This window comes from Heterocephalus glaber, unplaced genomic scaffold (assembly GCF_053883595.1).
Source record: "Heterocephalus glaber isolate CG9 unplaced genomic scaffold, H.glaber_assembly_v1.0 deba00000738, whole genome shotgun sequence".
NCBI lineage: Eukaryota > Metazoa > Chordata > Mammalia > Rodentia > Bathyergidae > Heterocephalus > Heterocephalus glaber.
The window spans coordinates 3,414,409-3,437,926 of record NW_028258161.1 but is presented as its reverse complement, the minus strand read 5'-3'; the positions used below and the strand labels follow the sequence as shown (position 1 = coordinate 3,437,926).

General features: G+C 47.7%; 2 protein-coding genes and 2 non-coding genes across 7 annotated transcripts in view; 1 reads left to right on the top strand and 3 right to left on the bottom strand.

The window, feature by feature from the left end:
- The window catches only part of Mpzl1 (myelin protein zero like 1), a 70,354-nt gene extending 64,247 nt beyond the window's left edge, over positions 1-6,107 (bottom strand). For 2 of the 3 annotated variants that reach the window (XR_015449488.1, XM_004865202.4), the window contains exon 1: positions 5,942-6,107. Coding sequence is in view for 1 of the 3 variants with exons in the window: in XM_004865202.4 (XP_004865259.1) it covers positions 5,942-6,032 (91 nt within the window). In the remaining 2 variants the exon portion in view is untranslated. The remainder of the gene's footprint in view (positions 1-5,941) is intronic. The other variant, XM_021244654.2, reaches the window with a different exon arrangement.
- Positions 6,108-11,479: 5,372 nt separating this feature from the next.
- Positions 11,480-11,551, top strand: Trnap-agg (transfer RNA proline (anticodon AGG)). Its single transcript has one exon. It is a non-coding gene; the product is annotated as a tRNA-Pro (tRNA).
- Positions 11,552-12,014: 463 nt separating this feature from the next.
- On the bottom strand, positions 12,015-12,086 carry Trnap-cgg (transfer RNA proline (anticodon CGG)). Its single transcript has one exon. It is a non-coding gene; the product is annotated as a tRNA-Pro (tRNA).
- An 8,062-nt stretch (positions 12,087-20,148) lies between these two features.
- Rcsd1 (RCSD domain containing 1) overlaps positions 20,149-23,518 on the bottom strand; it is a 72,833-nt gene continuing 69,463 nt past the window's right edge. For both annotated transcript variants that reach the window (XM_087206844.1, XM_004865201.4), the window contains one exon: positions 20,149-21,800. In XM_087206844.1, coding sequence (XP_087062970.1) covers positions 21,768-21,800 — 33 coding nt within the window. In that variant the 3' untranslated portion in view covers positions 20,149-21,767. The remainder of the gene's footprint in view (positions 21,801-23,518) is intronic.

The window sequence follows — 23,518 nt, the reverse complement described above, 5'->3', positions numbered from 1 at the left end:
TATTTTCTCTAAAGAAGTGACTCGGGGACGTGATCTGCCCCGTGGTAGGCACTGTTTGTTTGAGTACATGCATCCTGTCTAGCACTTCCCACTAGAATCTAGGCTCCCTGCAGTGCCGGCCCATAAAAGTGTCTGGTGCCCAGTAAGTGTTCATTGAATTGAATACATACGTAATGAGCTTATGAAAATACATTTGCATGTATATACATTTTATATAGCTGTGTTTCACTTAGACTTATCTCTATCTCTTCTTTTTTGGCGGGGGTCTAGTGAATATTCCGGAGTTGGGGTAAAAACAAGTGGTAGAAATACAATTATATGTATAGGTGTGTGTGTATATATGTATAATATGCTAATATACATTTTAAAGACTTAAGTTGTCTTTGGTTTTTGCAGTGCTGGAGATTGAAGCTCGGTCCTTCACATGCCGAGCAAGAAGTCTACCAGTGAGCTACGTTCCCCCGTCCCTCAAAGTTTTTAGTTTACAGTTCCAACCAGTAAATAGGTACCGGTAGTGGGATGCACCATCATACTGGCTTTTCTCGGTTTCTTTTTAAAATTTCATTGCATTAGTACATGTGTGTAGTACATAATGTTTCCACTCCTGGTGGGAAGTTGGCACATGTACCTAACACAACCCAATTCCTTTTCCCTCTCCCCGCATCGCTTCATCAATCCCCTTCCCCTTTGAGAAAGATCTATCTCCCTAACTTCCATCACCTTTTCTTTTGCTCTATCTTTACGTGGGGTTTCTCACATAGTGAACCATGTTCTATTTAAGCTTGTGTGTCTGATTTATTTCATTTACCATTATGGTCTCAAGGTGCATCCATTTTCCTACAAATGACTCAAGTTTATCTTTATGGCAGAGCAGCACTCTGCAGCAGGCTCTCCAGGTTTTTCTCCTACTCACAGAGCCTCTTTCTCAGGTTCCATTTACAGCCCATCCCCGCTTTTCCCTCATACACTGTCCCTCGATGACCTCAACCAAGGAATCCAAGCTTTAAGTCCTGGTCATGTAAAACCTCTGAAAGCTGAGGAAAATAGTAACAAGATTTGGGATTTCAACCACAAGTCTACAGTCTCAAATCTAAGCCGGGTATAGTGGTGCACGCCTGTAATCACAGCCCTCAAGAGGTTGAGGTAGGAGGATCGTTAATTCTAGGGCAGCCTGGGCTACAGTGAGTTCAAGGCCAGCCTGCACTACAAAGTGAGACCCTGTCTCCAAAAAATCAACCAAATAAATAAATAAATAAATGTATGTCTCAAATCTAAATTTAGTCAACAAGCATGAAAAAACAGAAAAATTCTATTTATAAAACACTTAGGTGCAAAAATATGATAAAATAATTTAAATATTTAGTAACTAGTAATTTCAAAATCATGGTGTGTAAAGTAGCCTATGAATGTAAATTCATGAGCCAGATGTGGCGGCACATGTCTATAATCATCGCAGCACTCGGGCAGGCTGGGGCGGAAGGATTACAAATTTCAGCCCAGCCTGGGCAACTTAGCAAGATCATGTCTCAAAATAAAAATTACAAAGGGCAAAAAAAGAGAAGAAATTTCTGTGAAGAAATACGAAATGATAATTAAAGAGTGAAAATAATCAGATAGTGCATGAAATCACACTTGGAAAAAATATCTTTCAGTGGACACTTACTGAGTACTCACAGTGTGCCACTCTAAATCCTGACTGTATATTGCAAACTACTAACAAACTGCTGCCAAGACTGGCCTGTGTCTCACTGCTGTTCAGCAATATTCACTAGCACCTGTCGTCATGTCCACTGTGCTAAGCACAAGGGGCACTTCCATAAACGAGACACGTGCCCAGACTCTGGTGGAGAGAAAAACAGAAAGAGAAGAAAAACCCAATAGCTGAGAATTACAATAAGGAAGTAAACAAAGGGCCAGTAAATAGTAACTTCTGGAGTCGGGGTGGTCCGGAAGCAACACATGCTGAGACCTCAGTGACGAAATGGAGTCAGCACCAAGAAGTTCTAGGAAAGAGCATTCCAAGCAGCAGGAAGGGGAAGTGCAAAGGTTCTGAGTTGAGAATGGGTGTCAGACAGCAGACATGGCAGGCTTGAATACAGTGAGCAAGGCAACAAAAGACACCAACTGAAGTCACAGCAGTAGACAGAAGCCAGACTGTGTAGTTTTTTGTAAGGCCATGGGGAGAAGTCTGGATTTCATTCCAAGTACAATGGGAAGCCGGTAAGTATTTTAAACAAGAAAGCAACGTGATCTGTTTTGCATCTTAACAAAGTCATTCTTGTAGTTGAATAAAAATGTGTTGAGGGCCAGGGATTTAGCTCAGTGGTTCTGCTGCCTGCCTTGCAAGCGCAAGGTCCTGAGTTTGATCCCCGGTACCAAAAAAAAAAAAGAAAACAGATTGAAAAGAACCAAGAGGAGGAAATGGGCAGACAAGGTAGGAGGTAATCACAGTAAAATAGGCAAGAAATGATGGCAACGTCGATTAAAATGCCAGAAGTGCAGACATGGGGGAAACCAATATCAGGTGTGTTTTATTTGTGTGTTGTTGTGGGTGGATTGAACCCAGGAACTTCACACTGAGCCCCGTCCCAAGCTGTGATGGTGGAGCGATTGTGTCTACTTGGGAAGTTTCGTTAAGAGAAGCTTAGCCAAGTCTGCTCTGCAATTCCATGCCGGGCGGCTCCACCACCTGGATGGTGTACAGGGGAATTGAGGAGGGGGCCGCTGCTTCTGTCCCTCCGGAGGAGCTCCAGTCTTCCCTAGGGCGTCATCTCCTGGCTTCCAGGGAGCCTGCGGGTGTAGACTCTTCAGCCTCCACCGCAGCAGACCCATCGCACTGCAGTGAGCTCCAGACCTCCAAGTTCTTCGTCTCTGGTGTGCAGACGGACCCTCTGCACTCTTCCTCATCTGACTCTGGGTGGCCACTGTGAGCCAGTCTTGTAAATTCATATATATTTATATATCTTCTGTTATACATGTTTTTCTAGTAAATTCTGACTGATGTACCAGCCCTTTTTTTATTTTGAAGACAGGGTCTTGCTACATCACCAAGCTGCTCAGGCTGGGGTTGAACTTGTGACCCTTCTGCCTCAGCCTCCCAGAGTGCTTGGATTACAGGTGTGCATGCACTACCATACCCAGTCAGATGTATTTTAGAGATAGGGGAGCTGACTGGATGTGGGGTGATAAAGGACAGAAGAGAATCGTAGGTGGATCCTAGGTTTCTGGGTTGAGCAATTAGATTGTTAGGCAAGCCATTTACTAAAATGGGCAATGAAAATTACTGAATTTATTCTTAATTTATACTTCCTTCCAACCTAGCGGACACCAAAGACTTTTCAACGGTCAAGTTCAGTGAAAAGCACATTTCATCTCTCTCCATAGCTAAACTTCCTCTTAAAACTTCACTCTCTCTTGGTTTCTTCTCCTTTTTCTTTTGTGGTCCTGGGAATTGAACCCAGAGCCCTTGCATTGAGTTACATTCCCATCCCATCCCCTTTTGTAAAATTTTTAGACAGGATCTTGCTAAGTCACTTAATTACCCAGGCTGGGCTAAAACATGTGATCTTCCTGCCTCAGCCTTCCAGAGTGCTAGGATTATAGGTGTCACAACTAGTTTTCTTAAAATATCAAACTTTCTAGGATTTTCTCTTACTCACAGAGCTTCTTTCTCAGGATCCATTCACCACAAGGCTCTATCTCTCTGCTAATTCCTTCACACATCACCCCTGATGGCCTCGACCAAGGAATCCAAGCTTTAAGTCCTGGTCACATAAACCCTCTGAAATCTGTATTTCCCACCGTAGCTTTCCCCTCCCTTCCAGAGCCGGCTACTCAGCTGTCTTCCAAATCTCTATCTGGATGTCTCAGTAGCATCTCAGACTCCACAGATACAAATGTGCTCTCATCTTCCGCTGACACTCCTATTCCTCCATCTCACATCTTTCATCTCCAGAGGCCCCACCCTCTCAAAGTAAGCCCATCTTCCCAAGGCCCGACCCCGTGGATCAGCTTATCCACCCTCTATTTCAAGCCCACATGTGTCAGTTTCCAAGCCCTATCAAATGTGCTTTCTCACTAGCTCCCGAATCTGAACTCTTCACACCCCATAGCCTTCAGTTAGGTCCCCCTCTGCCTTCTCCTCCCCTTCCTCTTCCTCCTCCTTTTTCCGATCATTACACCACTCCGTGATTTCTCTGACCTCAGCCTCACACCATTCTAATCATCCTTCAGTGAGTTTCAGAGGTACAGACCCAGCTCCCAGTGATTTGGTCTGGGGCCTTATACACTCTGACCTCCATCCCACTGAACTACCTGCAGGCTCATTCCTAACTCCTGCGTCTGCTGTGTGTATTCCTAACTGCACATCTCCAAGGCCTACTCCTTCCAAACAGCCCTTCCTCGGGCCCCTGAACTTCAGAGGAGTTGATGCCCCTACACACCTGTATCGGAAGACTTCTTACAGTACTTATCACAGCGTTTCTCCCCTGAACTCCGAGCACTTCTGGCCAGACTGGGGAGGCTGAGGCAAAAGGACTGCTTGAGCTCAGGAGGTCAAGGCCAGTCTTCAAGTGGAAAAACCGTTCCCTGGTTCTGCTCCGTTTAGCACCCTGAGTTTATGATCACCCTGACTGTTTTGTCCTCCCCTCAATGTCTGACTTCACACATAATTCTGCCCGGCATAAAAAGGATTTCTTTCTTTCTTTCTTTTGTACCAGGGATAGAACTTGGGACCTTGCACTTTCAAGGGAGAGGGCAAAACCACTGAGCGAAATCCCCAGCCCAAAGAATTTCTCATAAACCTTAGTTTTAGGCTGTTTTCTACTTGTTTTCTCAAACACAGATACAAGCAACAACTGAAAAACACACTTTTGACCTCTTCTTTTTGCTTATGAGACATTAATACAGAGGATCGTGTCTTCTATGTACAAGGTGTATCTTCCTCTGCCAGCTCTGAAGGCTGCAGGGACTTTACTGGCTCCACTACACAACCCCAGGAGTCGCTGGTTAAATTATGGCACGGGGTTAATCCAACTAAACTTCCCCTGTTTTCCCTGGTCCCAAAGACTTGCCTCGAAAGGACTTTTCCATAAAAGAAATGCTTGCGAAGTTTTGCAAAACAAAAGGGAAGGAAAAAAAAATTCTGGTTTCTTAGCAGGCGGCCCTCTGTATAACCATTACTTAACCAAATACTGAGACAGCAACAAGTACCTTTGAACAACACAGAAAAAGTCCCGCGGCAAGACACCACCTCTGATGTCGTACAATAACTCCTCTGATTCTTGTAAATCGAGCCAAAGGTCTTCCCTGAACTCGAGTCAGGATATTTGGTTCAAGTAAAATCGTGCTTTTAAAATGCTCTGTATCTTGTCTAACTAGATATGGAATTAGACATACAATCACGGATTTGACCTAATTCTTTTAAGCCAGGTCCTCTCACTGGTATCCCTGGCTCTTTGCATTCTTGCCCAGAAGTCATGCAAATTTCTTCTGGGTGCCTTACAGACCCCGGAGATGAGACAAATGAGAGATTCCAGGGCTCTTCCATTCCGAAGAAGGGATCCGAGCACATTCCTCGCAGACCTCTCAAGGTAGAACAAAACGCTGGCTTGCAACAAGGAAACAAACCAACAAAGGCCCCGCAGTTGGAAAACCTGCAGCCTTCCGCCACCTCCCGAAGGTGGGGAACGCCTGATCCCGGGTCCCGGCCGGCGTCCCGGGGGCCTGGGCCACCCGCTGGGACCCCACGACCGAGGCAGGCAGGGGAACCCCGGGGAGCCCCGGGAGGCGCTGGGTGGCGGCGCCGCCTCCCCGCACTGTGGGTCCCGGGAGAAGAAAGCGGCCGCGCGCCCCGCCTGCCCAGGAGCTCGGGCCCCGCGGAGGCCGCGCTCCCCGCCCGCGGCCCCGGCGCCCCCGCGACCCCCGGCCCGGTTTCACTCACAGAGCCCGAGCGCTGTCGCCAGCACCGACCACAGCCAACGTCTGCTGTCGGAGGCTGCAACCACCGCCCCGGCTCCGGCGGGCACGGCCATCGTCCCCACTCCGCCAGCTCCCTCTGCGGCTCAGCCCTGCACGACGAGCCCTCTCGCCGCCCCGCGGACCCACCGCCCCTCCCCGCCCCACCACCCGCCCCTCCCCGCCCCTCCCCGCCCCTCCCCGCCCCACCACCCGCTCATTGTCCGGACCGGCGCCCTCTGCAGCACACGATTGGGCGAGCCGGCTGTCCGTCAGCCCCTCCCTTAGGCGGGGCCCGCACTGCAGGCCTGGGGTTGCCGCAGAGCCCTGGACTGCCTGCGTGGCCTAGAACGCGGAGCTCAGCCGCTCCTAGCCCCAGAGGGCAACGGCGCTTCCTCCGCCTCGGTCTCCTCGCTCCCTGCCTCAGCCCAAGAAAAGAAGTGATTCATTTAGCTAAAAAGAACAGTTAAGAGTGGGTGGACAGACTTCTCATTCAGTGGTCCAGCTCCAACATGCCCCCTCTTCCCTGTCCCCGAGGTCTGTCTTTTACCTGGGCTCGAGCATCTACGTGTTGCAACTTGAAAAATCTGCCGGTTTATTTATATTTTTAGTAGTGTGTGTTTGCAACACATAATAATTACATTCATCTTGGGGAACTGATACATAGACATTTCATTTGATTCTTTTTACTTCCTTTTGGGAAATTCTGCCAGTTACTTTTTGTGTTTTTTATTATTAAAAATACGTGTATGTAGTTGAGATACACAACAAGAGGAATTACATTCATCTTGAGGGATTTTTAAAATTTTTAAATTTATTAGTACATGTTTGCAATACATAATGATTACATTCACGGGTTGGGGGGGGGTCGGTACCTGTACAGAACGTATCTTAATTCCTTTTCCCTCCTCATTTTGGGGAATTGGTACATAGACATGTCACATCTTGATCATTTTACTCCCCCTTGAGAAGTCTGCCAGCTAATTTTTTCTTTTTTATTAGTAGTATATATTTGTGATGCATGATATTTACATTTGTCTTGGGGAAATGGTACATAAGACATATAGCATTCGATCGTTTTTATTTCCTCTTGAAAAATATACTAGTGTAAAAAGAACTCTCCAAGCTGCCTTAACTTTCTGGGTGGAGTCCCTTCTTTTTTGTTGTTGTTGTTTGTTTTGTTCTGTTTTTGTTTGGTTTGGTTTTCTTGAGATAGGATTTCACTACAGTATGTAGTTCAGGCTGGTTTTCAACTCATTATATAGTCCAGACTGGCCTTGAGCTTACATGGATCACCCTGCCTCAGCCTCTGGAGTGTGAGGATTATAGGTGCCAGCAAGCCCCGTCTTTGTGGCTTGGAACTGCCAGAACAAGGGTGGGGGTGGAGCTCTTCCTACTGCACAGATCACAAGTGAATGTGTTGTCCGTTGTGGCTTTGCCCGCCAATGTCTCTCTCTAGGTGTCAGTGAAAACCGGTGAGGAACTTTCCTGCCCCTGGCTCTGGGCCGCCTTTGCTGAGCCTGCTCAACTTGCTTAGTTCAGCCCTGAACTGCCTCGACCTACTGACTGGTTGCCCAACAAATACCGTATTGCTGTGTTGGGAAAGATTGTGAGGCAGAGAGCCTACGAAAGGGAAAAATGGACAGATGCGGGGGACAAGAAAGATGTGAGATGAAGAAAGGAGAGAATCAAGTGGGAGGCAGATGGAGAAAGGGAGGAGAATAAGTTTTAGATAATTAGGACAGGTGTGAGGAAGGAACCCTAGGCACAATCTCTCACGCTAAGGTTTTGTCTCAAGTCAGTCTTCTCAGCACTTTCCCAACGTCTTGCTGGTTTAGCCTTTTCCTATGGCAACCTCAGAGCAGCCTTACTGTTAGCGAGAGGAAACTTTGAAAGCCTGTAGAACCACATTGTTCTGTTTCTCTCTGCAGAGCCCTTTGGAAGTGTGGCCGGAATCCCACTGGTATGAACTGAATGTAGATGCGGAACACACAAACTTGGCTCTCGAGAAGCACAGAGCCGTTCAGGATACACAACTCATACTCAGGTTTTCTTAAAGTGCTTGAAGAAAAGGGCAAATAAAGGAGAAACCCAAGCCAACAGGGACAGCGGCTCTGAAAGACACATGTAGTGTTAAAGCTTCTCCAGTACTTAGGATGGCGCTCAACATATGGAGGATCCCTGCCTCTCCTGAGAACCACTGGTATCTGGAGAAGATTCACAGGAAGTGTCATATTTGAGATGATTTTTTTTCTTTCTGAGATAGGGTCCTGCTATGTATTCCAGGCTGGTCTTGAAGTCACTATGTAGCCCAGGCTGGCCTCTAACTCAGGGTGATCCTCCTGTCTCAGCCTCACTAGTGGTGGGATTACAGGCGTGTGCCACCACACCCAGCTGTTGGACTTCTTCTTTTTTTTTTTTTTTTTGGTACCGAGGATCGAACTTGGGACCTTATGCTTTCGAGGCAGGCACTGGAACAACTGGGCTAAATCCCTGGCCCAAATAGTGTGCGTAATTTTTTTTTTGAATTTTTATTTTATTTATTTATTTATTTATGTTGGTACCGGGGATTGAACTTGGGACCTTGCACTTGAGAGGCAGGCAGTGGAACCACTGAGCTAAATCCCCAGCCCAAAAAATTCCTCTGTACTTGTCTTGGTACCGGGGATTGAACTTGGGTCCTTGCACTTTCGAGGCAGGTGGTGGAACCACTGAGCTAAATCCCCGGCCCCTGAACTTCTAAGGATGAAAAAAATTCACAAGAAGCTTAGCATGAAGCTGGATGTGGTGGCACATGCCTATAATCCCAGCAAGACCCTGTTGCAGCTGGGGGGGCGGGTAGGGCTCCCCCATAATGACCCTCTCCCTGTCTTCATGTTCTTGCCCCCACTCCAGTGAAGAATGGAGAAGTGGGTCTCTTAGATTAAAAACAAACAAAAACAGGAATAGCAAATTCAGAGAAAGAGGAAGGTGTATATCGGGTGTGTGAAACAGTAGGCAAATCATGTGTAGTTTGCAATTTTCCTAGAGGGAGAGAGATGGGAAGGAGCGAGTGATAGTTTCTTTTCTAGGCCATGGTCATACTGGGAAGAACTTGGAGTTGTCCTTGTCTGTAGCGGTGGAGTGTGATTAGAGGGGATGACCTTGTAAAAGGTAACACTTGACAGAACAGGGTAAGAGTGAGGGTTAAGGTATTGGCAGTGGGGGAGTGGAGAGGAAACAGAATTTGAGAGACATTTCAGAAAAAAGAAACCTGGACAACCTGCAGGGAAGTACAGTATAATCATCAAAATTAATTAACTCTGAAAGGAAAGAAGGGAAAGGAATTAACATGAGAAAATGAAAAAATGGAAACAAAGTCTTTGTAAATAGGGAGGGATGGAGGGGTTAAAGGGAGGGCGGGGGAAGAGGGAAAAATAAGAACCAAGAGAGATTATGTAAAGGTATAAATTTCCAATGATGAATGTCATTATATTGTATACCTAAATATACCAATAAAATAAAAATTTAAAAAATTTAATTAATTCTGGATGGTCCTTGTCTTTAAGATTGGTTGCCACAAGAAAATCTGTGGATGGTGACAGCAACACGTTCCAGGTGACAGTCAAAGATAAAAGCCAGGCCACCTGAGATAGACTTGCCGGAAGCCAAATTGGCTTTGTTTTTTTTTTTTTTGGTACCGGGGATCAAACTCAAGACCTTGCACTTTCGAGGCAGGCGCCGGAACCACTGAGCTAAATCCCCAGCCCTAAATTGGCTTTGTTAACAATCTCAGAGAAAAAAGTGTCTTAATCCTGGACAGGTATCTCTGATAGAAAATTTTGAGAATCTGAAAAATAGGATTTTAGTGTCTCCTAGATACAAATACATTCAATTAGGGGACACAGAGTACTGAGTCCATAGGGAGGTGTTAATTATTACAGAAAGATTTGTTACCAGGCTTCTTCATTGAACGTAGCTAGGATAAAACACCCCTTGAGATTCTGTCTCCCTGCAACAATTTAACTACTTCTACCTGCTTCACAGGGACTTAGTTCTAGGGAAGGATGTGCCGTGACAAGGGCCACAGGCATTCCTCCTACCAAGATAAGGTATTTCCTACCATAAAATAGGCAACTGGAATTCCGAATTTTGTTACTGTCAGCTTCCTGTATCATTGTGATAGATGCTGTGGTATCTAGTTGGCAGAGTAAAAGCCAAACCCCTTTTCAATCACTAAGGAGAAGTAGAAGAGAGGGGAGGGGAGCTAAATTGATAATAACTGTAGTAAATCCAGGAGAGGTCGGAGGACATAGAGACCCTCTCAGATTTTGGGAGCTGGAGGCTTCAAGTGGTTACATTGTTTCCCTGTAGAAACAATGTTTGGTGAATACAGTTATCCTGGCATCTAGAACTCATTAACATTAAGAGCATTCTTATCCTTCTTGCCTGGAACCCTAAGAATTGAAGGTTCAAGTTAGAGTGGTTTCAAATAAAACAAAGAAGGGCAGACGTTGAATGTTAGAACCCAAAGCTCTAACTTTCTGGTGTCAAACCGTAGGAAGGAAGTTGGCAGTTCAGTGTCCAGCACAATTTTCGCCAAATGTTTGTTGGGCAAAAGAACAATGAACACATGAAAAAATAAATACATGAACAGGTTTACTTAGCAGAGTCATCCTATCTGCATGTTGTTTCCTAGTGACAATTCACAATTACTATGTGTCAAAGGACAAAAATTTGTATTAAGGAATTTGGGACAAACTGTGCTCATTCAGAATTATTGAGTACCAACTTGCTATCTCTTGTAAGTGTCAATGTGAAGGATTTAAGGATTAAAAATATAATTAAGAAATCATTCCTTCTTCACCTACCTAAAGGTATCAGGCCAATGGGGCAACAATTACACAGTTGCCAGTTACACAGAATTCAGTGCTGGCTTTGGGTGTCTTGTCCTCCAAGAAATTGGAGCCCAGGAGCTGCAACTGAAGTATATACCATATCCAATTGCACTTGATACGTTAGAGGATTTTCTCCCTGGGGAAGGTTAGAACCTTCTGGGATTTACCCAAAATCAGATGGATTTTCCCAGTTGAAGAGAAGAGGTTGGAGTAAAAACACAGGGGTGGGGATTCAGAAGACTTGAAAGGGGGAGCTTTGAACACTAGCCTAAGAAAGTGTTGGCAAGAACCGGACAACTCTACCATCATTGGAAAATGCGAAAAAGAATGAGTGTAACAGGCAGGAGTCACCAAGGGAGAGACAGTCTGGATGCACTACCGGGACATTGCCACAGGCTCGTTGTAATTTATTAACCAAGAACATAAAACAAACTACGGTTTACGAAACAAGCGGTCCATATAACATTAGTGAGGCCATTGTTTTCATCTGTCACTTGTTTTCAAACAGCAAAAAGGGGATAGAAAACGTAATACCTTAAAATACAAAACAGCCACAAGAAGCATGTAAACTAACCACACAACCACTTGGGGGCGCGGGACTGTTTCTCCGCGTACCTTTAGGGTGGTGGAAAAGCAGCATGTACGGCGGCTCGTTGGTCTAGGGGTATGATTCTCGCTTAGGGTGCGAGAGGTCCCGGGTTCAAATCCCGGACGAGCCCTCCTTTTGCAAGAACCTCAAAGTGAATTTTTCGGGGACTGATCAATAAATGTTATAAATATACGTAAGAGGGAACCAAAGCATCGACAGTTTTTGAGCTTGGATCGTAGTGTAGACGTTGCTGTCACTGCGCCCGTGCTGGTGAGCGCGCAGGACGCCGCGCGCCCAGCTGGGAGACGGCGCTCCGCGGGAGGCCGCCGGTCCCCTGCGTCCTCCGCTCGGGTGTGCAGGCTGCGGCGTGTGACTTAGGGAATCCCGTGCTCTCTGTTGTACTGAAACCACCGATTGTGTGAATTGAGCTCCCCTGAACCCCAGATTCCCAAAACGAAAGAGATTGGCATGCTTGGCTCGCGGGACCAGTGAGGCTCCATTTCAGTTTAGAATGGGCTGTCCGAGAAAAATTAGATAGTTATCGTTTTCAGATGGAGAAAGGAAAAAGAAAAAAATAAAACAAAACAAATCTCGGGCTCGTCCGGGATTTGAACCCGGGACCTCTCGCACCCGAAGCGAGAATCATACCCCTAGACCAACGAGCCGCCCTCGGCCGCTCCACTGCCGGCGCCTCCCTTCAGCCTCACACCGCCTCTCTCGCGCTTCCCCGCTGCCCCTGCAGTGACCCTCGTGCCTCGGCGTCCTTCTCCGGCTGCCCAGGCTCAGGATCCAGAGCCGTTTTGCGCACCGCGGGTTTGGATCGCGGAGGGCCGAGGAGTTCACGGACGAGGAGTTCACGGACGAGGTGAGGACTAGCCGGGGTTCAGCTCGGAAAAGGGGATCGGGAGGGGAAGCGGTCCCTGCCCGCCGCTCAGCCTGCGGGCACGCAGTCTGCAGGCCCCTGGCTTGCACTGCAGCCGCTTTGAAACAGTCAATCCCCGAGGCCCTCCTGCTATCCCATTTCGCAGAGAAGGAAACTGAAGCCCAGAGGTGGAGGGGAGGGCATGCAAGGGCTGGCAACAGGGTGCAATTATAGGGTCGAAACACATTATACACAGTGGACCCCGAAATGTGACACTGGGGGCAGGTGGAGGGAGGAAATGATTCAAGTAGGCCATGTGCGGTACAAATCTGCCAGAATGAAGCCCCCTCATCTGTACAACCGATATGCACGAAAATAAAAATGTGAAAAAAAAATAAATGGAGAAAGAAAGGTTTTTTTAAAAACGGGCCACGTGGCTAGAAGGTGGTGGCGCTAGAGCAGCAACGCGGATCCTGTCGGGGGAGCCTGGGGCTCAGGCTGGGGATGGAAGGGGGGCCAGGGCCCCCGAGCCGGGCTGGGTCTTCGCCCTTCCTTCCTTCCTTCCTTCCTTCCTTCCTTCCTTCCTTCCTTCCTTCCTTCCTTCCTTCCTTCCTTCTCTCCTTCTCTCCTTCTCTCCTTCTCCCTCTCCCTCTCCCTCTCCCTCTCTCTCTCTCACAGGGTGCCGCTATGTAGCCCAGGCTGGTCTGGAACTCGGGGCGATCCTCCTGCCTCAGCCTCCCTAGTGCTGGGATCACAGGTGTGAGCCACCACACACAGCTTTATGCCCCCCCCCCCTTTTTCGTACCGGGGATCGAACTCCGGTCCTTGCGCTTGCGCAGCAGGCGGCGAAACCACCGAGCGAAGTCCCCGGCCCTCCCCCTTTTTATTAATGTATGTCTGCGATACGTAATGAAGGCATTGACCGTGGGGAATCGAGCCTCTTGCTTTCCCCTCCCCCTCCTTCCATCCCCCGCTCGCCCCTTCCCATAGTCCACCTGTCTCCTATCGTCTTTCTTTCAGTTTGCTCTTTAACTCATTTATACTTTGGGATCCTCATATAAGAAAAAACGTGCGCTATTTAACCTTTTTGTCTGATTTATATCATTCGGCATTGTGGTCTCAAGGCGCATCCACAAGGCCCCCATGTCCAAAGCCGTCCTGTATTCTTACAATTCGGGATGTGTGGGGTGCATTGCTGCGTTTTCAGCAGAAAACTTCTGGCTTCGCCAGCTCCTCTGGTCTCCCCGGTCTTCCCTTCGTCCTCTCTTTCTCCCACTTAACGCTGGCGCGCTGTTGAGGGCCATTCAGCGAGGGGGTTCAGGACCAGAGCTCTAGCCCTCAGGGAGCGTCCACGGGCAAAGACACCTGGAGAGTCCTGCAAACAAAGCCCAAAAGTCTCAGGTCTTTCCGGGATCTCCTGCGACCTGGCGTCCACGTGTCCGCGTGCGTGCGGGCGCCTGTGGGAGGTGGGCAGCTGTAAACCTTGCCTTTGCCCTGAGAGCTGGCAAAACTGTGATACCGGCTTCCTAGGACCTCAGGTTTGTGAGCTGGGTGTTGCCTTTAACCCTCTCTTTGGTGGTTTGGATTCAGGGGTCGGGAAGGAGTTCTCAGGAGGCAAATTCTGAGCGATCTAAATTTTGCCTTTCCCGGGGCGCCTCTACCTGCCTGAGCCTACCCCACTCCTAGGGGCCCCATCCATTCCTTCCATCACTCACCGTGGCTCTCAAGATGGAAAAGCAGCAGGCCTTTTGCTGTCTCTGCTAAGAATACACCCTCAAGTTTTTGTTGTTCGTCCTTGTTTTAATTCCCCAAGCCTGCCTTTCCATACCCTAGAGTTGTCTGTGATAGCGTCCTGCTCTCTTTTTGGGGGTACTGGGGATAGAACTCGGGACCTTGCACTTGCAAGGCAGGCAGCAGAACCACTGAGCTAAACCCCGGCCCTTAAGTAAGTGCTGTCCAACAGGTCATGGAGATAAATATTGTTTGAGTAACCCATTTGTGTATATACTTTTCTCATATTTTGGATTATATCCTTAGTACCTAGTCAAAGGAAATGAGCATTTGTGTGCATGGATCCTGTTTATGGCTCTTGATGCTTGGTTTGCTGATAGCAGGATGCAAACCGGAGCAGAGGACCTTGGCTGGTGGAGAACTTTGAAATCCATGACAGTCTTCTAATTCCACTTAAGAGTTTTGGTGACATCAAAGCTTTTGAGAATGGTGAGAATGTTAATTTTGATTTAGATCAGATCCATGAGAGGGAGCAGATGAAATTAGGGAAAAAGTAGGTCCCTTCGGAGATGGTTAGAATAACCGAGGTGATGTTGTTGAAACTGTGAATGGGGGTTTTAATCGTTTGTAGTGGTGAATTCATGACTATTTTTACAACCTAGTGATGAATTGTGCTGCTTACCCCTATGTTCTGACCCAGTTTAGGCTTCAGTGTTGCAGACGTGGCCTAGATTTGGAGTGCTCAGCCCTTGGAAGTGAAAATACAGCTCATCCCGTGGGCTCTCCTTTCCTAGGTGCCTTGCTCCTGACTGGATGCACGCTGCCTCGGCAGGCAGGCTTGTTTCCCTGTTACAAGTCTTGCCCTGACTGAAACAGAAACTCGGGTCTGGTGTTAAATTTATGTCCTTTAGTAATCTCTGGTCCAATATTCTGCAGTAGCTTCAACTGTTTCTTTTTTTTTTTTTTTGGTACCAGGGATTGAACTCAGGTCCTTGTGCTTGCGAGGCAAGCGGCAGAACCACTGAGCTAAATCCCCAGCCCGTTCAACTATTTTTTTTATGAAACACATTTCTCTCTGGTTTTCCCTCAGTGCTACTTTTTCTGAAGTTCATCCCATGCCTCCCTCTGAGCTTTGCAATCCCTCCAGTGAGTCGCCATTCATTTATTGGAGCGGCTTATCTCCATTTTTCGTTCAAAAGCTTCCCCATGATGTAGGTTTTGGGACTTCATGAGGTCATAGAAGGGATACGCACGTAAGATCTGAATTATAAAAGAACTCTCCACTAGGGACCAGTCTCTTCTAGCAGGGAATCTTATTACCTCTCCGTCTTAGGCAGCAGACCTTGTCCATATATTATTGGGCTGACAGGACATAAGTGTGTAGTGTTCAAGCCAGGCATGGTGGTGCACACCTGCAACCCCAGCATTGTTGAGGCTGAGGCAGGAGGATTACTGTGAGTTTGAGGCCACCATGGACCACATGGAAAGACCCTGTCTCAACAAACAAATGAACAAATGTACCAACAAACAAAGTACATAGTTTTCATGATCAAACTTGTGATTGTTTATGAAGACATGCTTTTGAGAATATGTTAACCCAAAAAGATACAAAACTAGATATAGTAAAATCATATTTTGTAACAACCAAGGATGAAAACAAAACCTGTATGATACACTAAAAAACCAGAAGGAAATCTATAAAATGTTAACGCTAGTCAGTCATCTCTGGGTAATAAAATTATGAATGATTTTTTAATTTTCTTAAAAACTTTTTACCCCTCTACAAGTTTTCTAAAATAAAGATACACTGATTGTGTAATGAGGAAAAAATAAGGATAATTCATATTCTTAAACCACAAGGAAAACAGGACCCTTAAAAGTGTGCTTCCTTGTGCTTGGTAGAATGAACAGGAATGTGGAACTAGAGGCACTGCAGAATAGGTCTGTTGTGCTTTCCCAGCCCATGTGATTCCAGAGCTCACCAGCAGAGCCATTTGTGTCCCTTCTGAGAGGCCAGGTGGGGCCCTGATGGGAACTGCCTGACACCATCCAGCAGCCTGGCTTTCCTTAAGCATCGGTGATGACCAGGCTGGGGGCTTTGTCTGAAGAAGCTGTTATATTCTTGGAAGAGAATGAATATGGACCTCGTGGTGAAAGCCATCTCTTGAGTACTAACCATACAATGGCTCCAGGATCTTGTTTCCGAATGCTGGGTAAAATACAATTCACTCCATTCATCCTTGAAAAAAAGAAGCCATTGGTAAGTAGGTGTATTAGTCATTTTCCTATAGCTGGGACAAAATACCCTACACTCAAAACATAAAGGAGGGGTTTATGTAGAGTCATGGCTTTCAGTGGGTTCAGTCCATGGTCTCTGGCTCCAATTCTTAAAAGGCATAGTGAAAGGCATGGCCCAGGAAAGAAGCTGCCCACCTTCATGGAAGCCAGGAAGCAGGAAGAAAGGAGGAGCTGGGAGGTGAGATGCACACTTTCAGGTCACACCCCAGTGACACGCTGCCAACAGGGCCACCTTCTCAAAGCACATCCCGCCTCACACTCACCCATGGATGAATCTACTGAGAAGTAGAAGTGCCTCTGCGATCCAGTCACCTTCCAAACACATGAGATGGGGGGTACTGATCTAAATCATAACAGTGTAGTAACTGATTTTACAAATTTGTCCGTTTTCAAGGCATTTTCTCAAATTTCTATGTAGAACTAGATCATGAAGGGTCAGAGTCATTACTTCCTGAGTGTCCAGGAAGCCTGTCTCTGGGAGCCTGTGTCTCCCTCTTCCCCTCGTATCCATCCCCTCATAGCATCTCCCCGGCTGGGCCAGGACCAAGGTGGGGAAGCCCAGCTGTTCAGGATTAGGAGGAAGAGTCAGAAATCTTTTTGCTCTTGTAGGTGGTTTTACTCTTCTGGCCCCTTTCACTGTGAGACACACAATACATTTATCATCATCTCCTCCTCCTTTGCAGAGTGTCAAAGAACTGCAGTTTCCTGCTGTGTTTAACCACAGCGGGGCCACTCTCCTGGGATTTAAGGGCAAAACAATCACTGGTCTCCCTGTGAGCCTAGGTCACCCCAAGCAAGACTGACAGAAAGTAGGTTCCTGCCCCAAGACCTCTCTGCACTTTGCTCTTCTTTTTAACCCTCTGTGGGACAGATCTCAAAAGCCAACTCACAGCAGGCAGGTGGCACACACTGGTAATCCCAACTACTAGGGAGGCTGAAGCAGGGAAATTCAATGTCAGCCTGATCAACTTAGTGACACCCTATCTCAAAATAAAAAATAAAAAGTGCCGAGGATGTAGTTCAGTGGTAAAGTATCCTGGGTTCAATTCCCAATGCTGCAAAAACCAAACCAAACCAAACCAAACCAAAACCCAACTCAGAACAAGATGTGAATGATATTGGATACTGATCTCTCTCGGGAGTGTTTGCACTCCTGAGAAGTACGACTGATGTCAAAGGAATTAGCCGCAAATTTTGACATTTCAGGCATCAGATAAGGGGGATGTTGGGTGGCCTGTGATGTTGAAAACAATCCCCTCAAACCAGTTCAATCATTTGCTATTTAACAAATATTCATTAAGCACCTATCATGTAAGATGCACTGAGAACAGTAAAGAATAATACAGATGCTGACCCTCAGAGAGCTACAGCTTAGTTCTAGATAGAGCAGTATGTAATTATGTAAATCAGTAGGACAGATATTCTTGGGTGGCTTGTGAATCATTTTATTTGGCTGACACTGAATTTTTCTCAGAGCCATTGACATCTTTGCCACCTGCTCCTACCTCACGTGAAGCATTCTGTTCATTCTGTTTTGACCTGGTGCATAGAACACAAAGTTAACTAGAATGAAGCAAAATTTAATTTTGAAACAAACCATGGAAGAGTATTTTGGTGTTTCAGGTATTACCCTTTTAGGAACAACTATTGTTTTTTGCCTCCCTAGCATGGCTTCTTTAGGTAACAGTAATATAGGTAATATGTATAGCAATATATGTAGTAATATAATAATATATAGCTCCCGACCTGTGAGATGTCAAATGTGCCGAGTCTGTGGCCCCACAACACTGAGGAATGAAGTTTCGAACCAAAAGAAGAAGTTAGGAGAGTTTTATTGGAAATAAGGAGAGAAAAATCGCTTCTGGATTTCCAGGAGGGGTCCCCAGAGGGGTGGCAGCCCCTCTGTCAGGGATAATTTAGACAGCAAAGTTGCAACATGGCTACAACATGGTCCGAACTGCAATCAGCCCTATATGGTCACAAGTACAGCTGCTTAGCTAATATTGATCCAATAGGGAAGCAAGTCACATAGCAAGGGTGTGCATGGAAAGAACGAAGGCATTTTGGGGAAGGGATGGGTCCCGATGCTCTGGTCACCTACCTGGGTGACTGATGCCTATCTGGAATTCCTGGTGCTAATTACAGTATAATTTTAAGTTACTGTTTATCTCTCTTTTTTTTTTTTGTACTGGGGAATCGAACTCAGGACCACGCTTGCCAGGCAGGCACTGGTCACTGTTTCTTCTTCTTCTTCTTTTTTTTTTTTGGTACCGGGGATTGAACTCGGGTCCTTGGACTTGTGAGGCAGGCGACAGAACCACTGAGCTAAATCCCCGGCCCTGGTCACTGTTTATCCTTTAGAGAAGCATGTAGGCCTGGCCTTGTGTCTTTTTTTTTTTTAAGACAGGGTCTTGCTGTATAGCTCAGGCTGGCCTTCAACTCACTATCCAGCCCAGGATGGCCTTCAACTCAAGGCAATCTTCCTGCCTCAGCCTCCCAAGGGCTGGGATTGTAGATCTTGCCTATACAGTATAGGTATTGTACCGCCACTCCCGCTGTGTCTTAATCTCGAGGCTTGGCCTTCTTTAGATGCACCTCCAGCCACAGTTTTGATGTCTTTATTTTTGTGCTGCCTTCTTTAGGAGCCCAGACCCTCCTCTCTGACTGTTAATTTTTACACAGCTTGGCTGCATGTGACAACAGCACCCTCAACGCAGGCTGTGGAATCGCCTTGTGGGTTGAGCAGGACTGTCTCACCCGGCGCCAGCTCCGGGAGAGGGTGGGGAGTGATCCTGGCCTCTCCTGGGTGCCCGAGGTGGGCTCAGGAATGGGCACTTCTTCCCGAGGCTGCAGGGAGGAGCCTGCGTGTGCTGTGGCCAACCTGGAGCAAAGTGGAGGTTAATATCGAGAGCCCCTGTCTTGGCTGGCTGGCGGCTGCATTGTTACCCTTGGATTTCCTGCGCGTGGTTCAGGACATCCACCGGGAGGAGACACAGCCGAGCGCAGGCCGCTTGTCCCTGGGTCCCTGGCGTTAGCAGCTGCGTCCTTCCTCGTTCAGTGGTATTACACGCCTAAGCGGAAGATGGGCCATTCATTTATTCCCTTGACGTATATTATGAGGTAGGATGGAAGAAATAAAGATGGGTAAAAAAGAGACAAGGAAAATCAGAATTTTGGAATCGTGGTTTTGTGTTTTGTTTTTTTTTTAAACTGCAGCTTGGGGGGACAAACATGATCACAAGGTGCCTCTCTCTCTCTCTCTCTCTCGCTCTACTTTTTTTTTTTTTGGTACCAGGGATCAAACTCAGGACCTTGCACTGCCGGGCAGGCATGGCACCACTGAGCTAAATCCCTGGGCCTTCTTTTCAAGCCTTTAAGGAAGCCTAAAAGTCTTCCCAGCCTGATTGACTTTGTGCCTCCTAAGAAATAGACGGGCTGCTGTTTCTTTGTGTGTGTGTGTGCTAGGTGTGTGTGTGTGTGTGTGTGCCCTTTTCCTCTAAACTACCCAAGCTAGGCTTAAACTTGTGATCTGCCTGCCTCAGCTTCCCAGAGTGTTGGGATTACAGGCATCTGCCACCACACAGCTAGCTGAGAAAAGAATGTTATTTTCACATCCATAGTCCACGCTTTGTGTCCCCTGCCTTTCTGAGGGAAAAGAGTGTGACCCTTTTCATCACATGGTCACAGCCACCTCCCGCGCACAAGGCACCTGCCCACATCTCCACACAGCCACACGTAAGGCAAACCTTCTGTCGTTTAGACAGACATTTCTGTTGACAGACAGACAGACAGACAGTATGCCAGTCTCAAAAAATAACTGACGCACGTATCCCAAATTCTGCTAAAATCCAAAGTTTATGATAGTCGCAACAGTATCAATCTCAACCAGGTTACAAGTCTGTTACAAGTTACAAACTATTGAAAAATAGCTTTGAAAAAATATGCATACCCTAAATATTAACACTATCCTGAAATTAAAAAAACTGTCAATCGGATGAGGAACTGAGGTCCACTGGTGACAAAGGCAAGAACTTTTTGTGTGGCAGACAGTCCTGGGAGGCAGGCCGGGTGTGCTCTACGGGACTGCCAGAGAACAATCGCTCCACATGACCCAGCCGGCCAGGGGAGACTCGGAAATGCTCAAAGCAGGATAAAAACGAGCTGAAGACTAAACACTTCACTGGGTTGGCATCTTTCAGGGGGGTAAGTGAGGAGGGCAGGGGTCAGCCGCTTCTCCTTTGCTAGTCCAGGCAGACCGTTAGGCCAGAGCTTCCTAGGAGAGGAGAAGGGGTCCCTGCTCATTCCTCCTGAGCCAGATGAAAACCTGCTTTAGGTTTGGGAAAAACTTCCCCAGAAGCAAGGGAGGGAGGATGTTTTCTAAGGCAGCCTGCACACCTGCACACCCAGGACTCAGGCGCCTCCCTGGAGGTGTGAATCCAGCTAGCAGGGCTCTGTGAGTGCAGAGTTCATCTTTGTAGGATAAATCTCAGTGTCTGTCCTGTGGGTGCCACTGCTCTGCCTGAGGGGTGCAGGACCCTCTGACATCCTGCCTCTCCCAGGAGTCTCACTGTGCCCTCAAGGTGGCAGAAGGCTGGGAACTAGAAAACTATGGGAACAGAAAAGCTCCTGTTGGAACTGACACACCTCATAGTACTGGGGATTGAACCCAGGGCCTTTGCACTGAGCTATGTTCCCAGGCTTTTTTTATTATTTAAGTTGAGACAGAGTCTCATTAATTTCCTAAATTGCCTGGGCTGAGCTTGAGCTTGCAAACCTCCTGGCTCAGCCTCCCAGAGTTCTGGGATTACAGGCATGTGCCGCCACACCTGGCTATTTTTTTTTTTTTAAAGCTCAATTATCCCTTCTAGCCCAGTGTTTTCAAAATCAATTGTGCAATTCATATTTGGAGCAATCTGACAGGCTGTCTCTAGGGTCTTGACACAATTGAAGGTCTTCTATTTGTATTTTTCAACAAGACTACTGTCTTCCGTTTCTGTTCATTTAAAATTAATTCCTTTATTTTGGTACTGGGGATTGAACTCGGGTTCTTGCGCTTGCACAGCAGGCAGCAAAACCACTGAGCTAAATCCCCGGTCCTTAAAATTAATTCTTACTGCTATTTGAGAACCATAAACATTTCAGAATAGTAAAAAGGCTGTAACTTTACATAGGCAACATACGATAAGCTTTCCAGGAGCTGGGTGAAGAAGCCTAGGGGCTGGCCGTATCCCGGGGAGGTGTTACCACTCTTCACTGTTTTAAATGTTTGTTTTTTAAACAAAGTCCATTTAGTGACACAAACTCAAGCTGATAGACAGCTGCTGCTCTCGGATGCAGCCTCTGCCCTGCAGGACATTCACCAGGAAACCCCAGTCCCAGGGGACTCCAGACTCGCCCATACTCTGCTTCCACTCCTCCAGCAGCTTCGTCATGGGGCACCACCACAAGCTCTTCTTCACATCTTAGTATCCTGGACAGGGGCCTCCTCCTGGGAACAGGGGAGCAAAGAAGGAGTTAGGAAGGGCTGGAGAGATCCTGCCACTCGGCTGAAGTCCTCTAAGAATAGCAGGAGTGACAGTGATGATAATGCTATGTGCCTGACGTGAAGTCTTACATACATCAGCTCATTCAAGCCTCACGAGAGCGGTGTGAAAAGGGCACTGCTCCTAACTCCGTGTTACAGGTGAGACACGGAAGGCACAGGGAGGGGAAGTGACTTCCTTAGGTCACACAGCCAGTAAGTGCGGGAGTCAGGATTCAAACTCAGGGACCTGAGCTCCGGTCCTCAACTACTAGGCCATTACTGCTCCTCCCTTGATGCCTGGCTTACTCTGTCCCCACTGCCCTGCCCTCTTAACTACTCTCATTCCTGCTCAACTCTGTCTTCCTGCTCAGGATTCTTTGGCATGGGCCAGGATTTAGCTCACTGGTGCCGCTGGCTGCCTTGCAAGCTGAAGGTCCTGAGTTCAATCCCCAGTACAGCAAAAAAAAAAAAAGATTCTTGGGCAATATAAATGTGGAGCAAGAACAGGTAGAGTTAGGCGGGTGTGTGGCTCAGTGGTGGAGCACCTGCCTGCCATGCACACAGCCCTGGATTTGATCTCTGGCCTACAAAAAATAAAGACTGGCACTTGAGCAAAGTGGCTATTTATTCGCCATCTCAGAGGTGTCTCGCTTAGGTCTCCTTCCCAGCGGAGGGTGCTGAAGCACAGGGCCTGTCTCCATCAGTACCGAGCTGAGAGACGCTCAGAGACACTCAGGGATGTGCCCACGGTGTGAGCGCAAACAGGTGTGCCTTGCACGTCTGTCCTGGGGAGAGGCAGGAAAGGCCTGGGAGAGCGCAGAGATGCGGTGGCAGAGAGGGCTGAGCCCAGGTGGGGCTGGAGCCATAGCAGGTGGCCCGGCGGGTGCACTGCCCACGTGCGATGGTGGGCGGAGCCCTGGGCCCCGCTGTGGGGACAGGAAACATCAGGGACCCTGGCAGAGCCTAGCAGGTAGAGAGCAAAGGGTTTAGGGTAGAAGAGTAGACAGCCCAGATGGGTTCTTTTATGTTTGTTTCTGAGACAGGGACTCGCTACTTCACCCAGGCCAGGCCTGAACTTGCGGTGTAGCCCAAGCTGACCTCAAACTCGAGGGGGGATCCTTCTGCCTCAGCCTCCCTAGTGCTAGGATAAGAAGCCTGCACTGAAGTGCCGGGCTGGCCAGAGGTAGTTATTTTAGGAAGATGGATTTGGTGCTGATGGGTGGGATGGGGGCAAAGACAAAGAATTCTGGTGGGAGTGAGTTGTGATTGTAAAGAACAGAAAGAAAGGCCAGTGCTGGCATCATGGAGGCACTGGGAGGGGAGAGGAGGGGACCTTGGGACAGAGAGTGAATGGCTGGGGGGACAGGTGTGGGTGCAGGGGCAGTGTGCCCTGGGAGAGGAGACCCGAGAAGGGATGAGGGCCCCCAACAATGGAGCCTGGGAGGGAAGAAAGGAAAAGGCCAAGCAAACACTGGGAGGTGGGCAGAGGGCGAAAGGAATTTCAAACCAAACATTGCAAAAGGCAAGAGAGGGAATTGGAAAAGCCCTTGAAGCAGGCAGTTGGGAAATCTGGCACTTCCTGTTGGGACATCAAAGTCCCGGAGGAGACGACATCACAGCATCGGGGCCGTCTGCGTGTGGGTGTTTTCGAGCTGCAGAGCCCCTGCCCCCCAGGGCTGGAC